The 16,560-nt window shown below is 44.0% G+C and overlaps 1 protein-coding gene across 1 annotated transcript in view; it reads left to right on the top strand.

Moving 5' to 3' along the window:
* The window catches only part of suclg2 (succinate-CoA ligase GDP-forming subunit beta), a gene marked incomplete at its 5' end in the record, with an annotated part of 96,856 nt that overhangs the window by 22,276 nt on the left and 58,020 nt on the right, over positions 1-16,560 (top strand). The window contains 4 exons of the mRNA XM_080845440.1: positions 11,882-11,981; positions 13,413-13,503; positions 15,164-15,316; positions 15,757-15,846. Of these exons, the coding sequence (XP_080701566.1) occupies positions 11,882-11,981; positions 13,413-13,503; positions 15,164-15,316; positions 15,757-15,846 (434 nt within the window). The remainder of the gene's footprint in view (positions 1-11,881; positions 11,982-13,412; positions 13,504-15,163; positions 15,317-15,756; positions 15,847-16,560) is intronic.

The raw sequence follows: 16,560 nt of genomic DNA, 5'->3' as shown, positions 1-16,560 counted from the left end.
TCACTTTCCCCTGCTCACAATCTCATTACTCCCCCGCTCTCCACCTCCTCACAAATGTTAATGGTTATTCAGGAGCTTCCTCCCCCCCCCCTCTGTAAACAGAAAGACAGGCTCCACAATTAGCTAGAGAGAGTGATCATGTTAATTCATTCCACTGCGAAATGAATATTCAAAGCAAACAGTCCTGTTTAATGCATGACAGTCAAGTCTCCTGTGTGCTTATTAGGGGGAACTGGTAGTTTGGTACGTCAAAACACAGCATGATCTTTAAACACTTGTGGCCTCAGCAATCATAGGTGGTGGCAGGTGTGGAGACCTCACTTATCACATGGCAGATACTGACTTGTACTTAGATTTCCAAACGTTTTTTTTTTTAGTCTGTTAATTGCTGATGACGTGTCACAAAATCAATTTTGGTTTGCTAAACTTTAAGATTATTTTGAATGTGGTAAATGTAATATAATTTATTTATTGTAATATATATAATGTGCTGAACCCCCTTCAAGGCATGAATTCCAAAGTACAGTTGATTTATATGTTTAGAATCTTAAAAAGAGCCAATAACACAACAGAGGTCTCTTGCCTGTTTACTCACGATTTTGGCTAACATCTTTCAATTATAGAATTTACTTACGGTTAAGCAATTCACAGTGTTGTGGATGCACACTTAGGAAAAAAACGAAATGTGAAATGAAGATTGTGTGAGGAAATAAATGTTGAAATCATTTAGTCTAATTGAAATTAAATTGGAAGGCCTGGATTGGCTCCTCTGTGTACCAGAAAATTAGCACACAAATTAAATTCAGTTTGAATGATTTACTCATTTTTATTTATTTATTTATACCCTTCAGATAACAGTATGCTTTGTCTCAAGGTGATTTAGAGAGCCTAAGGCTGAATCCCCCATACTTGTTGACCGAAAAGAAACCTTCAACCAAATCATACATTACACAAATCTCAATAACAGCATAGGGTAATGTGCCAGGCAAGGTCATTAAGAAACAAACCGCATTCAGTTCAGTTCTAGGTATGTTTTTCATGAAGCGCTCAAGCTCTCTATTCTGAAGGATATCCCTTTATTCTTCAGTGAGAGACTTTCAGAAAAGATAAACCTATGGAGGCCTCTGATGTACTAATGAAGAAAGAACCAACCTCTCAAGTATGCACTCTCTCACTAATGGATTGGCAGAAAAAGGTGGATGTGTGTTGGCACTAAGCCATCTCCAGAGTCTTACAAAGAATGAGAGGCTTGATTTTCTCCACCGTGTTCTTTTATTCTTGACCTGATGCACCCTCCGACCCAGCTAATTCATTAGCTGACGTCACCTGACCCACCTGCGGCTTTTTAAAAACACAGCCTTTCTCATTCTTTGTGAGACAATGAAGATGGCTTGGTACCAAAACGCGTCCGCCTTTCGATATGCACCCAATCAATTGGTAAGAATTAAGTGTATGCTTGACAGTGCGGTTCTTGTCTTCCTTATCAAAGTCGTTCTTAACTTGCACCCAAAAGACAATTTAATTGGAGTTGAGCGCGCCGGCTTCCTTGCTGGTTTCTGATTTACTGCATTGAGAATGTAATTATACATCTTGAATAGATTGTATATGGCCACTGTTAACATGGCCAAGATACACTGAAATGGATCAGAGCATTAACGAGTTGCCTATTTTGTAGTGATGGTAAAGTAATGCGAGGCAGGTGCGGATGATACTGTGTTTGTATGGGCCACCAGTACTTGCACCTCTTCTCCTCAAAGTATCACTCTCTCTCTTCCTCTCTCTCTCCCTCTCTCTCTCTCTCTTCCTTTCACCTCTCTCTGTTTTCCTCTCTCTCTCTTCCTCTCTCCCTCACTCTCTCCCTCTTCCTTTCTCTCCCTCTCTCTCTCTCCCTCTCTCTCTCTCTCTCTCTCTGTCGCTGAAGATCATCTGTAGCATACCATATGTTTTCTCTCTGGAAACGCCACTCCAGCGAGCCCCCACCATCTGGCTCGTCTTCCCTCTTCTCTCTGGAAGGCTTCCTCAGTCATGCGTGGCGTTTGTGTACCCCTGCCCCCGTGCCTGTTTGTGTTTAACATCTCTGTGCAAACGATGAACATGTTTCTCTTTCATATTTATTTATTCACCAGTGCTGCTCTGCTGTTGTTTCCCCCCCCTCCTGTATGTGTATATAGGGTTTGTTGTGTTGTGCTGTCCCTCGCCTATCTGCATGGCTAAGGAACACTGAGGCTTTGAGTGTTCCTCCCTGGCACATAGCTGGTGTTTGACAGCTGGATCTGAGGCTCTTCCTATGATGTGGGATAAAAGACTATTGAAGGATTCTTCAGCGTTTATGCAAATGTGTCCATTGGTGTCATGGAGTTTTCCCATCCAACTGTATCAGCCTGACTGCCAAACTGGTGTGTGTGCATTTGTTTATGTTTATGTGTGGCTGTCTATGTGTGTGCGTGTGTTTTAGTGTTAGTATGTAAGAGAGAGTTAGTCATAATGGGGTATGGGGTGTTTTTTTTTAAGCCTTCTTTTTCACACTTCCAAGTTAGCCATGTTTGCGTGTAGACATGTTTTCCTGTGTGTGCTTGCCTTGTGTTCTACACGGAAAAAGGACTGCTGTAATAAAGGAACATGCTGAGCCCTCGGATCACTAATAGAATCTCTAACAACACAGAGGGAAAACAACCCCGCCACACACAAAAAAAAGCCCACAATACAAAAATCAGCGAGTTTATGGATCATAAAGTGTAATTGTGTCTCTGATTTGTGTTGCAGTGGTAAACCAATTGAAATGGCTCTCAAATGATCCTGTAAATGCATTCGGAGAGGCACGAGCTCTGTTTCGGGGGACCTCACAAATCAAAATGCAATTTTGGCTTCCTGACGGCTGTGTGTGGGATTGATATTATGCGTGGCATATTACGGTTATTCACGTCGCAGACCCAGCTACCTCGCTGTTGAAGCCTTGGAGTTGTTCAGGCCCAGGGTATGATGCCATTATTTTGGCGATGTTGGCACTAAACTTAATGTTTTATTAGTGCTGTTGTATGGTCCATTGAGCAGTAAATTTGCAAGAAGGAACACAGTGGTATTTTTTTTTTTTTGCCGGTCCCTCTGCGAATTTCTCGCAGATTTGCCGTTGGGCTCATTGTTTTCTTCGGCACAGTCCTGCATAATGTCAGGTCTGCGCGAGATTATGTTTGCCTCCCAAAGAAAGCCCAGCCATCCATTATGGGAAATGATTTTGGAGTGTAACAGGGTTCACAGCAGTAGCACAAAAGCACTGAAAACCAGACCAGTTTTCAGAATTTCAACGTTCACTTAATGGCTATGTTCATCTAGATGTCTTTTGTCTTTGTTCTGTATAAGAGCCTTATTTTATGTGGTGGAGAAAGCCTGAGGGGAAAGAAGGACTGTATGTGTGTGCGTGTGTGTGTGTGTGTGTGTGTGTGTGTGTGTGTGTGTGTGTGTGTGTGTGTGTGTGTGTGTGTGTGTGTGTGTGTGTGTGTGTGTTAGTGTGCGGCCGGGTGTGTTAGTGTGCGTGTATGTGTGTGTGTGTTAGTGTGCGTGTATGTGTGTCGTATGATATGGTCAACAGTAGAGATCAAGATAGTGTGACCTTCCCTCTGTGCTTTGGGATGAGTTGGTCATATTTTTTCTTTGCGGACATCAACAGCATCTAAACTCCCGTCCTCCAGAGCAGCGTCGCTGCCTCCTCAAGCTCCTCCGGCTCCCCCGGCTCTGTAAAGTCTGCTTTTATGTCTCCCTTTGAAACCCAGGCTGTGTCTTTTGAGGAACACTGACACTCGCACTAACAATAAGAGGCTTTCAGGGGTTTTATGTCAAACAGGCGCCTCACTCTGCATGGCATCAGGTAGGGGAGGAGCAGCTCCGCTCAGATCTCCTCCCACCTGTGATTATGTGGGAGCGGCTCAGATTGGTGTGGCCTCAACATGTCCTCTGGTCAATCCTGGACTCCTCTCTCTCTATCTGTCTCTCCCTCTCTCCCTCTCCCTCTCCCCCTCTCTCTCTCACACACTCTCTCTCTCCCTCTCACAATGTCTCTCTCTCTCTCTCTCTCTCTCTCTCTCTCTCTCTCTCTCGCTCTCACTCTTTCTCTCTCTCTCTCTCTCTCTCTCTCTCTCTCTCTCTCTCTCTCTCTCTCTCTCTCTCTCTCACTCACTCACTCTGCTTCCCTCTCTCTCTCTTCAGACAGGACAGGTTAAAGATAGATGCGCCCAAACGTATCATTCCCTTGAAATCACAGTTGCTATAGAGTGATGAGACTGCTTTACATGTCTTGACCTTCAGATGGACATGTGTGTACAGGTGTGTGTGTGTGTGTGTGCTTCTGTGTGTGAATGTGTCTGCTTCTGTATGTGTGTGTGCTTCTGTGTGTGTTTATGTGTGCGCTTCTGTGTGTGTTTGTATGTCTGTGTCATGGTGTCTGGCAGTGGCACCACATCTGAAGCAAAGTAATTATAGGTTTCCACTTTCAAATTAGTTTATATTTTGAAAATATGTTTGTATTCAATCTGAATATCCGTTTAGGTTTAGTTTCACCAGTGATTTCATTATTGCATTTTAGCTGTTATTTTATGGACTAATTTTAGTGTTTGGACGTATTATAGTTTCTGTTTTAGTTAACGATATAAATAGTCAAGGATTAGTGCGTGTTTATTGTTGAAGCATTCAGTATAAAAAGTTTCAATTTCATCAGCATTCCAAGACTTAACTAACATATATAACATATTAGTTTCAGGCTGAAAGATGCAGCCTTTGAATCAGTTTAGCAAAAGGTTGTTGATATTTGTGCTCAACAGCCAATCAAATTATACCCCTCACTTCCACACGCCACAAGCACAATGCTGATTGGCTAGGATTATTTATATTTATCACTATTACATTTGAAATGGTCCCCGCACAGGACACCTTTCCTCCCTAACATAACTGATGTCTACATTTGATAATAACTACAGCTTCTACCATTAGTTAACTAGTGTAGGCCCTGACATGCTATAATCGCCATCTTAAAGTTGTTGGTTATAGCTACACACTGTACACTGAATTTTGGGAGTGTGACACCCATTGCCTTGTTTGGATACGACTTCCGCTGTCTTGAAATGATAACGACAATTCTTTTTTGTCTTTAATTTCACATTTTCTTTTGGGTAAATGATTGTATTTAAGTCTCAAAATCATTACTTTTCATCTTAGTTTTAGCTTTTGACAATAACCCTGGTCTGAAGTGTGTGTGAGTGCCTCTATACCTCTCGTGAGCCGAGTCTCCTGCCAGCACCTATCCTCCCCTTATGTCTGAAGTAGTTTAGAGATGAGAGACGCGCTGCTCTTTTGAGGGGGAACGAAGGCGGAGCAGGATAGCAGGAGCGCAGCAGGGAGGCTGATTGACATGGACATGAATGTTGACAGCCAGTGAAGTGTACCATAGGGGGAGAGAGAGAGAGAGAGAGAAAGAGAATGAAAGAGAAAGAGAATGAGAGAAACAGAAAGAATGAGAAAGAAATGGAAAGGCAGTAGGCGTGGGGTTTTTATTTGGCGCCCACCTCTTTGAGGCTGCAGCTGGGTCTCCCGGCCATGTTGGATGTGTGGCGTTTTCTGCTCCCTCTATGGGTGCCCGAGAGTGGCCGATGAAATCTGAGATTTCATTGGTGCTCACTCGCCGTAGCCCTGTCTGTTTCTTTCCTTCTTGCACTCAAATGCGTTTAAAAAACTGGGCCTAATACTAGCCTTTAAGAATAGGTTTCTCTGGAAAGAGATTCTGAGGTATAATGGATACATTGGACACATTACATTTGTTGGTTGGTTATGACCAGGCCAGCAGTTCCAGATTACCCTCCTTCCTCCCTTCCTTCCTTCCTTTTGTTCCCCCCCGCCCATCTCTCTCTCTCTTTCTTCTTTTTCTTTTCATGACCATACAATTCTACAATATCACCAAAGCATTTGGATTGGGGGTTGTACACACTTGCCCCTTTTCTTTCTCTTTCTCTCTCTTGTGCTCTCTTCCGGCTCAGTCTCCTGCTCTGTCTGAAGATCTATGTGACAGTAGCCTTGCATTCTACAATAGGAAAAAGAAAGTCATCTTGCAGTACAGTCTGATTAGGTAGTGAGGGGTAAAATGAGAGTGGCAAGTTTTTCTGCAGACCTGCAGGTACCTCCCCTTATATTGCTCCTATCCCAGCATGCCTCAGGGTGATGGACAGAAGAGCTTTAGCCCCCTGAGAAAATCAGTGCGCTCGCCTGTCATGCGAAAAGACGGATGGTGTGTGGAATTTTCTTGGCATCATTACCTGCCAAAAAGATGAACTCCTGGGAAGATCATACGCAGGAGACATGGCAAAGCAACGGCCTCTTTTTTTCTCCCCAAGGTTATTAACAGAGACATGCACAAACGACCTTTTCTTTCTTCTCAGGTCTCTATCCTCCTTCTCTTCTCTCTCTCAGTCTCTTTAGTCTGTGAGTCTTGAGTCTTCGGCTCGCTCTCGCTCTCCCTTGTTCTCACAGTCTTGCTTGCACTTGCACATGAGCTCACTGTTTGTCATTGCCTTGGCTTTGTGAACTTCAAGGGTGTTAAAATGATGATACATTAGTAAAAATGTTGAAGGACTAACCAATGGTTACTCTAGGGCCAGTGTACCAGTAATAATGTTAGACCATGGCAGGCTGTAATGAAATCAAATGGATTTGAAATCTTGAGGTGATATCAGTAGAGAGACGAAAAGAGTTCAAATGGACCACAGCCTCTTAACATTAATAAATCTGAAATACAATGAAATTATATTTTACTAAGCATAGGTCCTATTTTAAGATATTCACAAGTTTCCAGTTTAAACGTAAATCAGATCACTGACATGGACAAATGTTTTTTATTTTGTTTAAAAAAAAATTATAATAATTCAATCAATTCTCTGTTGCAAAGTAGACATTTTATAGTTTGAAAACTGAGAAAGAACCATTGGAAAAAGTTCCTAGTTGACCTCAGCTAAGAGGGGCAGAATACTTCACTCCCTCTTGAGACCTTCCCCACCTTCTTTTTTTACCTCACGCACATGTGCACTTCCCGTCGACTTCTCAGAATCATTATCTGGGACTGGGCATGGAAACCAGGTGGACAAGTCTAACAAGGAGTCACCTGTCAGCTCCACACTGCCGTAGGCGTTTGATGTGCCACCACAGGTCTGGGTCACTGATCAACCTCTGTTGGACCTCGGAGGGTGACGCCGTCATTAGATGAGGCCCAGCGGTGTGTGTATTTCCTCCCCGCATTTGGTCCGGCAAATTTGCAGTGTGTGCAGAAGCCAACAAAGAAACACGTGGCACTCGCTCACCATCAAACACATTTAAAAGGCAAAACTATGACTTTTTGTGCATGGCGAAGCGTTTTAGAATTGAACCGTAATGGCAGTGGTTGAGATCGAGTCTTAATATGTGAGGTACCTGGCTGAACGAGGAGCGGGTCTTTTCAGAAAGGAAGAGGCATTTAAAAGCTGAGAGACCGATAAAGATAAAGTTGATGGGAGTCATTTTAGGCTACCACATACCAGTTCATGTGCCACCATGAAGAGCGTTAAAAGGTACCAATGTGCTTCAGGCAAGCGCGCACATGTTTCTAGCCACTAAGAAGCAGCGATGCTACATAGCAAGCTTACAAAAGACATCTGGAGTAGATGGCTAGAGTCTGGATGGAGAGTCAAACACCTAGAGGTCCAGGGATCGTCTGGAAGACCATCTGTTCTGCCATGTGCAGAGTTGTGTGCTACATGTGAAATGGGATTAAAACGCAGACGTCCTATCTAATGGAACTTACATATAGATCCGAATAGTGGCATGTGTTCACTGTTTTCTGTCTTTCTTCTTTCTCTTCATTCTTCTGTTTCTGCTTGCGTGAAATTGTTCACATGGGAACGACACCAGAGAGCTTTCCTCCCTCTTAAGTTAAGACTGAGTCTCTGTGGGTCGACACTCTCTCTCTTTTTTTTCTCTCTCTCTCGCTCTCTTTGTCTCTCTCTTTATTTCTCTCTCTGTCCCTCACTGTCTGGAATGGTTTTATTACCTTTTTAAGTCCCAGACAACTCTGTCTTTGCTCAAAGCCTCATGGCCATGTCTCCCTGAACTGCTGTGAACGGACCAAGTGTCTGGAAAAACAAAAGATGAAAAAAGGAAAAGAAACAGGCAGTAAACGCTTGAGCAGAAATAACAACCTAATGCTGACTTCTGTCGTTAGTAAATAAGATTCAAGTTAATTTGCGTTCATTAATTGGGAATTGGCTGCCTGGAGATTTCCATGTAGCTCCAATTATATTTGATGTGATGTAGTAACACTGCAGTCTTCTCTATTATTATAATTTTTTTTTTTACTTAGAGATAAAATACATATTGTGGTGGGGATTAATTATTCTTGTGCCATGTCAAAAAAGGGACCGTTTTTATAGCTTGTAATGTTGGCCTTATGAGAGTTTGTGTTTTGCAATTAAAAAATATGACTTTCCGTTTTACCTTTAGTCATTCATAACACAACAACTCTAAAAGTCTTGTATCAGCAATATGGCCAAGCTCTTTAGATGGTTATTACAGGAGATAATCAATATGTTTTGACAAAGTAAAATGCTAACATACCAGCGAATGGCCTCCTGCTGAATGAGACAATGTTGTTTTTATGACTTCCTTTATTGCCTTATGTCAGCAGGTTAATGCAGATAGGCCTTAGATATAGGATATCCATTGCTCTTTGCATAAGGTAAATGGTATGGCCATGTTATCATCAAGTGTTTGGATTTACAGGATGACCAGCTTTTAAGCCTATTGCAGCTTTACCCCTCCATTTGTTGGTAAGAATGCAATTATGTCCCAGTAAACCTGTGATGAATAGCGGTTATTATTCAAGTATAGGTACTTGCAATGCAATCAGTTTGTGTGGTGCTCTTTAATTCCATCAGCATATTTTCTTGCCTTAAAAAAAAAAAAAAAGCTTTAGCCTACTCTAGTCCTGTTTTTTCTTTTGCTCTAGGCTACAGGCCAGTGGCTGATGTGAGCATTGTTTCTCGATGAACACGTAAACTACTGGGTCTAGGTCTCTGGGTCTCTAAAGCACACAGGCCTGTACACCAGTTTCTGACTGATCGCAGGATCCTCACAGAGTAGCCTATCTGATATCTCCTAGACTAGGCATGACTCACCTCTTGTTATATTTAAATAATGCATAAGATTGGCTTTGAAGCATGTAGGTGTTCTCACAAAGCTGTACGCTCTTTGTGCAATGCATGAAGAGGATATGCCATTTAAACCTGTTCCCATACAAACCCTGTTTTCTGGCAGATCAATTGTGGAGTGCTAATCGGCCTCTTCCGTCCCACAAATAGCTCAAACGACCCTGCAGTAACATTCTACCACGTTAATGGCACGTTAATGCAGGGTATGAGTCAATAACCAACCCTGAGGACAATTAGCTTAAGATCGAGTGATCCAGACGCGCACACACACACACACACACACACTTAAGCCCTAAGGTCAGGGCATCCTTCGACATGACAAGGCCATACAAACACTTCTTTTCATCCACGGCCAGTCCTGGCTGAAGTGAAGGCAGCTTATTTTAGTCTTTTCAGATGCTGTGATTTCTGATGTGTTTATGTGTGTGTGTGTGTGTGTGTGGACGGGGGAGGGGGGACTACTGTTTAATCTGCGGAGGATGCAGTCTGTCGGAATACCCAAGCAGATTGACATTGGAGGAAAGAGATGATCCAGTTCTTTTTTTTGGATGGTCTAATCTTGAAGCCAAAGGTTTACGTCGATTATTGTGTGTGTGCGCGTGATCAAGGCCAATTTTGCAGTTCATTGATTCTGGTGAGATAAGTCCACCGGTTAGAGAGTGCTTATCCTCTTCCTTGCTCAGATAAGAGAGCATTATCCACTCTCCGTTTTGAGATTTAAAACAGGCCGTCATGCTTTTATTTAGCCTTTTCATCACCTCCACAGTAATGTGTTTCCAAGCCTACCTGGTCTATATAAATGGACATAGGTGGTGGACAAGGCTTAACAAGCATTGAGGTCTCTGGAGGACATCACTCAATGGTGGCCATTTTCCTCTCATATAAAGCGTTTTAAATGGATTTAAATGGAATGCTGCTAAATCTCACTTTACCTGCCGGCGTGAGCAACAGCACCTGTTTCCCAGCTCCCATTTCTCTCCAGCGCTCTTGCTTCCTTTCTTTCATCATGCCATCTGCACACACATCGCTGGCCCCTTTCGTAGATCGCTCTGTTTGTTCGCAGCAACCTGTTTTTCACTGTCTTGTTTCACCTCCATTCCCCCATTTTTTATTTATTTTTTTCCCTCCCCGTCTCTTTAAACAAAAAGTCATTTTCTCCTTTCCATTCCCTCTGTTGTAGCTCATGGCCGCGGGACATGCTATTTCATCTTGCTTTGAACTCCTTTTTAATTTTGTGCTGCAGCAGTGTTTTATTATCATATTCACTCATTTATGATGCTCAACTTCTCCACTGTCGTGCGTGAGCTGCCCTTTATTTAGATTTTTAGATTTTTTTTTCCTCGGCTCCCTCGCCTTAGGAGGAAAGAGGAATGAAAGCTCTCCCTCAGTGCGATGTTGGTTTAATCCTTGCCACCTTGTTCGCTACAGATATCCGTTCTTACACACTCTCTCTCTCTCTCTCTCTCTCTCTCTCTATGTCTCGGTCTCTCTCCCCCCTCTCCCTTTTTCCTGCTCTCTTTTTGCTCACACAAGACTGAGTATGTGCAGCTCACTCCTGCTGCAAGGCCAGCGTGGCTTTGTGTCAAATCAGGTAAGTCCTTCATCTGGATAATGACAGTTCAGGATCAGAATCTCGTCGGCCGCCATTATGATACATCATCTGAATAAAGAAAGATTTAACGCTTAAGGGGCCATGCAAGCAATGAACGGGTGGTGTGAAAGACAGCAGTGTGGTGGGTAGGGGAGTGGTTGACACTTGCAACAACTCCTTGCTAACTGACTCACTGACTTAATTGAGCAGCATTTGTAAAGGGTGCCTTTGCCTCTGGAGCAACTCCAGTAGTGAAAGCTAGAGCTTAGGATTTAGTCTTTTGCCGGACTCAGATTCTCACTGAGAGTTGGCCAGTAGTATTTGTATTTCAAAAACAAATGAAACAAGTGAAGGATTGAGGCGGAAAACTTGACTACCCACAGCATTTTTATGAATGCTGAAAGAAGGTGATTACGTTTGGGTCCAGTGATTATGCGTCATTATTTTGTGGGAGATTGGCTTCTCTCTGGCTCCCTGTAGATGATGTAGCTGTGCCTTCAGAGAGAGAGCAGCCCGTGTCATTAGTGGCCCTGTAGAGGGAAGGTGATGTGAGGACTGGGACCGTGGGAGAGAGAGGTTCAGCCGATCTCCATGGGGCTCACTGTGCCTCCCCCACAGCGTCTCGCCACACCGTGTCGCATCTCCCTCCCCCCCAAACCCCAACCCCCCCCCCCCCCCCCCTCATCCACCCCAATCATGCTGTGCTCACACACCACCTCTGACAGAAACATGCTTCAGTACGATCCCTCATGCTCTCAAAAACCTAGACGCATTACACGTGCACGCTTGCACACACTCAAGCTATCTTGTAGGCCTGCATACACATGATCGCGCACACACAGAGATATGGTGCAGTCTGAGATACTAACACACACTCACACCCATACACACATCTACACACACACCTGCCATAAATCAGCCTAAGGGCAATGGTGGAATGACATTTTACAATGTGGAAAGGGGTGTAATATCGCCTCTTGATTTGCTGATTGCAGAGGTCTCTCTGTTCTCCCTGCACCCGTATCTAAGGCCATCTGATCACGTTCTCCTGCATTGTCCCTCTGCTCTCTTTCAGATGCTAAGGAGATCGTTCTGAAGGCTCAGATACTGGCAGGCGGACGCGGGAAGGGCCTGTTTGATAGTGGCCTTAAGGGAGGAGTGCACCTAACCAAAGAGTAAGTATGCCTACTGCCACATTTTTTGGAGAGAGATTGATGGTAGACATGCCTAGCCCTACTCCTGGTGTATTGCTATCCTGGAAGGTTTAGTTGCACCCCTAATCTATGAGACTTGTCCAATTTTCCAAAGTTTTTCCATCCAGATATTAGTCCTAAAGGCATTTGATTAGTAATTAGCCACCTTTTGGTGTGGAGAAAGATTGTAATCTTTTCACATCGTTGTTTAGAAGAAAGGGGTGAGTTGTCAGTAGAGGCTCTTTTGAACTTTGTTTTTCTAAGGAGAGCACCCAGCTCATTAGCAGCTCCTGTGAGGTAGTGCACCAGTGGCTGCTCTGGACCTCTCAGTGGAGGTGTTCCATAAGCACTCCTAACTCAAACAGCACTGCCCTCCGCAGTGATGTAAAGAGATTTCGATTTGTCAGCTCAGATTTAATACAGCTCACACGGCTAATAGGTGGTCGAGTTTGCCGTTTTGGTAGGAGAGTGTATTGGAAGGCAGGAGAGGTTCCTCTTCCTCAGGCATCTCTGCATCACTATCTAATTCACATCGGTCTCTCATCAGGCAGTCATTGAGATAGGCTTTTTCTCTAAGCAGGTTGGATTTGGGAATGGAGTGTGCAGTGTTAACTTGTAATAAGTTATGGCAGACTGTATTCCCCTCGGAGGATAAATGCCCTGTTATTTAAGCCTGCTCTTAGACATAGCTATACTCAAAGATGTGCTGCAACTGCATGGGTAATATGTCAAAGGTACCAGGACCAGGACATAGACCTGTCATATTCGAGTGTTAAGTCATAGTTTTTTACGTGAAATCTGTGACACCCCAGACAAAGCATGGACTACTTAATGAGCATGTTTGAGCCCCAAAATGGAGACAGTGTTTTTTTGGGTCCAGTGTTCCAAAGTACTGTTCAGGTGCCTGTGAGAGGTCAGGCAAAAGGCCTGATTTATGATAAACAGCCACGTCATACATCACGGTCACCCTACTTCCATATTCAGGCTAACTAGACTGAAAAAGGAAGAAAAAAAAAAGGACAGATACATCTAAAGTTGTGTTTGCCAGCACAGTGATCTATATCAGACGCGAACAAAACCAGAGGCTTCATTTATAATCCCAGCAAAATGGGAAACTGAGAGACCATGGAATGAGTCCAACAGTGCTCAGATTGGCAGAGACTTATTTAAAGAGACGTGTGGACGTATTGAAGAATCTCAAAAAGCGATGCCTTCTTTCCAGGTACCTTTTCATTATAACAGACGCTGCTGAACAACAATAAATAAAAGAAAAGAAAAACTCTGAGAAAGCAACAAACTTTTGAAAGGCAAAGAGCCATTTTATGTAGCAGAAGTTGGGGAGACTTTTTCCACACAGCAGGCTGTAGTGTTTGAATAACAACCATGCATTCTGGCCCTCTGTTTCTCTGTCAGCCCTGCAGTGGTGGGGGAACTGGCTAAGAAGATGCTTGGCTACAGCCTCACCACCAAACAGACCCCGAAGGAAGGAGTCAAAGTGAAAACGGTAAGTCTGGCCGACAAAACAAAGCATCAGTAAAGGTCAGTGTGCTGGTATGTGCACTCAGTCCAGGCTAATTTCTCATCACTTGGTCCTAAACTGCACTGGTGAATTTTTTGTAAGCAGTCACCCATATCATGGGACAGTGGTGTATTAGTCTTTTTGTCCTTTGTCAATTTTTTTCTTTATGTTTTTGAGGAGTATATGTCATTTGTTTTCGTATTCATGCTGTTTTGTGTGACGGTTCATTGCCATAAATAATGCATTAGAGTCAGGTCGTCTTTAACGAAGAAGAGGTGAGTAAACAGCCATTTCCATGTGCCACTAACAAGTAGGAATATCATTTTCCTCACACATACTGCAGCCTTCCCTCCCAAAACAAATAAACCAAAAAAAGCAGACAAAACACATTTTCAGGTAATGAAGCCTTCTTGCTCTCAGCTTGTGTGTTTGTGTGTGTGTTTTTTTTGCTTTCCGCCTGCTGTGAAATATTGCCTAGAGCTCCCCATTAAGGTATGCTTTGGCTTGCCAGTAGCTACTTGGACAGCTGGCAGCTCCCCTGCCTGGCTGCAAAGTGTACGGAAGGGATCAAATGAGTGTGACATTTGTTACTCAAAGAAAAGAAAAAAAAGTGAAGGTTGACAAAGACAGAGATTTGCAGCCAGCTATCAGAAAGATGTCACATTGAGATTTAAGAACAGTTGAGGTGAAAAATGATAAATACTAGCTCATGCCCCCATTTTTTTTTTTTGTACTCTTCTCTCCAGTCTGAAGGCATGTCTGTGTTCGAACCAATCACATGCCCCCCCCCCCCCCCCCCCCAACCCTAACCCCCCCCCCCCCTCACACTCACACCCACACACCCGTCACTGGGGTGCCAGTTTATGAAATTGATTGTGTTCTCTGGCAGGTATCAGCTCTCTCCTGCTCCCATGCCTCCTCCTTCCGATCGGGGTGCAGATCGGGGGTAATAAATATGGCTAGAGAAAGCGTCCACTCCAACATGGCACGCGGGATTGAATATCTGCCCTCTTTAAGAGGCTGTAATTGCGATGTCAGGCTCTGTTTCCCTGAGTGGGGAAAAAAACACAGCCAAGCTGTCTGTCTGCCATTGTAGCCGATCTGTATAATGTGGCTTTATTCACTCTACAATGCCGCCGCAATCCTCTCCAGACTCCACATACCGCTTCCCCATGCCAGGACAGCACAAGAGAGAGAGAGAGAGAGGGAGAGAGAGAGAGAGAGAGGGAGAGAGAGAGAGAAAGAGAAAGAGAGCAAGAGAGAGAGAGAGAGAGGGAAAGGAAAAGAGAGGGAGATGGGGAAAGGAAGAGAGAGAGGCTCATCCTTAAGCTGTTTGTTCAGTCTCATTTAACTCTCATTTGTAAGGAGTTAGAACAAGAGCATTTGCAATAAACCAATGCTGTACTCACTGATAAATTCCCCCTCGTGTCTCTAGCTTCTCTCTCTCTTGTGCTCCCACTCTCCCCTGTCCTGATCTCTTATCCCCTCATAGTTTATAGGCTTTTCATTCAGCCCCACTGCTCTCCCGTATTTCTTTGGCATTTCCTGGTACTGTATAGGCTTCTGTGTATAGCCATAGAAAGTCCTACACACCACCTTTAGCCTGTTCTTTACCCCCCTGAGTCATCCCTGTGCGGTGTGCTAGGTGATGGTGGCCGAGGCTCTTGACATCACCAGGGAGACGTACTTCGCCATCCTCATGGACCGCGCATGCAACGGCCCGGTGATGGTGGGCAGCCCGCAGGGCGGGATGGACATTGAGGAGGTGGCGGCCAGCACTCCAGAGCTGATTTTCAAGGTAAGGGGTTGTTGTTGCAGTCGTCATGGATACAACTCAACCGTGCACCAGCACACACACACAATGGCCACAAAGCCCTGGGCGGGAATGTGGCCAGTCCCCAGTCTCTTTCCTTTCCCACCTTTTTTTTTTTCTTTCCTTCTCTTTCTCTTTCTCTTTCCCCCTCTCTCTCTCCGTCTCTTTGTGACTGAACGCTGTTTGTTCTCTGCCTGTGTTCGGAAGACAGTAAAGCCCACTTTCACTTTTTTGCTCTATGACTGATCTCTGTGAGATTGGAGGGTAATTATAAAGCCATGGCAGGGGCTCTGAGTTCTCTATTCTCTGTGTGGAGCACCACCACTTAATTGCTGCTTTCCTGATTTAATATAAACATCCACTTTGTGTCAAATTACAGCTGATGTTGGCCTTGTGCCCCCCCCCCCCTCTCTCCCCTGTCACAGGAAGTCATAGATATTTTTGAAGGGGTACGCGATGACCAGGCGCTGCGCATGGCAGCTAATTTGGGCTTCAAAGGACCTCTGGAGCGACAGGTAATCACCCGAGCCTTGATATACAGCCACTTTGCTCTCTGAGGACCCCACTATATATGTGGAGTAGGAAAGCCTGTGGTCCCCAACACCACAGCCCTGTTTGCAGTGCTTAGAGCTAAGACCAGAGAATTAGGAAAGTCGATTGGACAGTGCCAACGACGTCTGAGCTATGTTTTATGTCAAACACAGTAGAGGAAGTCGATTCACTTTTTTAGTTATTTCACGAATGTGGTTACTACACCACAGACATGAGTGCAGTTATTTGTGTGAAGACTAGTTTCCATAGCATTAAGCATCATTGGAGGCACCAGCAAAAAACGCAGTTGTGAACATGAAATAATTATTATAAATGTATAAGAATGTATACGTATATTCATGCATCTCTTTTTAATTATGTGGTGAAGTCTACATGAGCCTAAAGTCTAGCTGACATCTAGGGATTTGAATAGGAATTGGGCAATGTTTTACTTATAGGTAAGAGATCGTAATCGTCACCATTGTTTAATAGGTACCTGCGTCCCTCCTGAGAGAGAAGGGGAAAATCTGAGCCAGTTGTCTAGGAGCACTAAGCCATGCCAGTAATCCCATAACTGTACCCAAAGCACCATAAACATCGAATTAGTTCAGATTGTTAAATGCACAAAACATATAAATCAGTTTAATGAATGTGTTTCAAAGCAATGAAAAAAACAGTCAGAGACATTATTCTCCGTG

The sequence above is a fragment of the Sprattus sprattus genome (assembly GCF_963457725.1).
Source record: "Sprattus sprattus genome assembly, chromosome: 10".
Lineage (NCBI taxonomy): Eukaryota > Metazoa > Chordata > Actinopteri > Clupeiformes > Clupeidae > Sprattus > Sprattus sprattus.
Note: the sequence above shows the minus strand (reverse complement) of the source record. Positions and strands in the feature narration are given on the sequence as shown.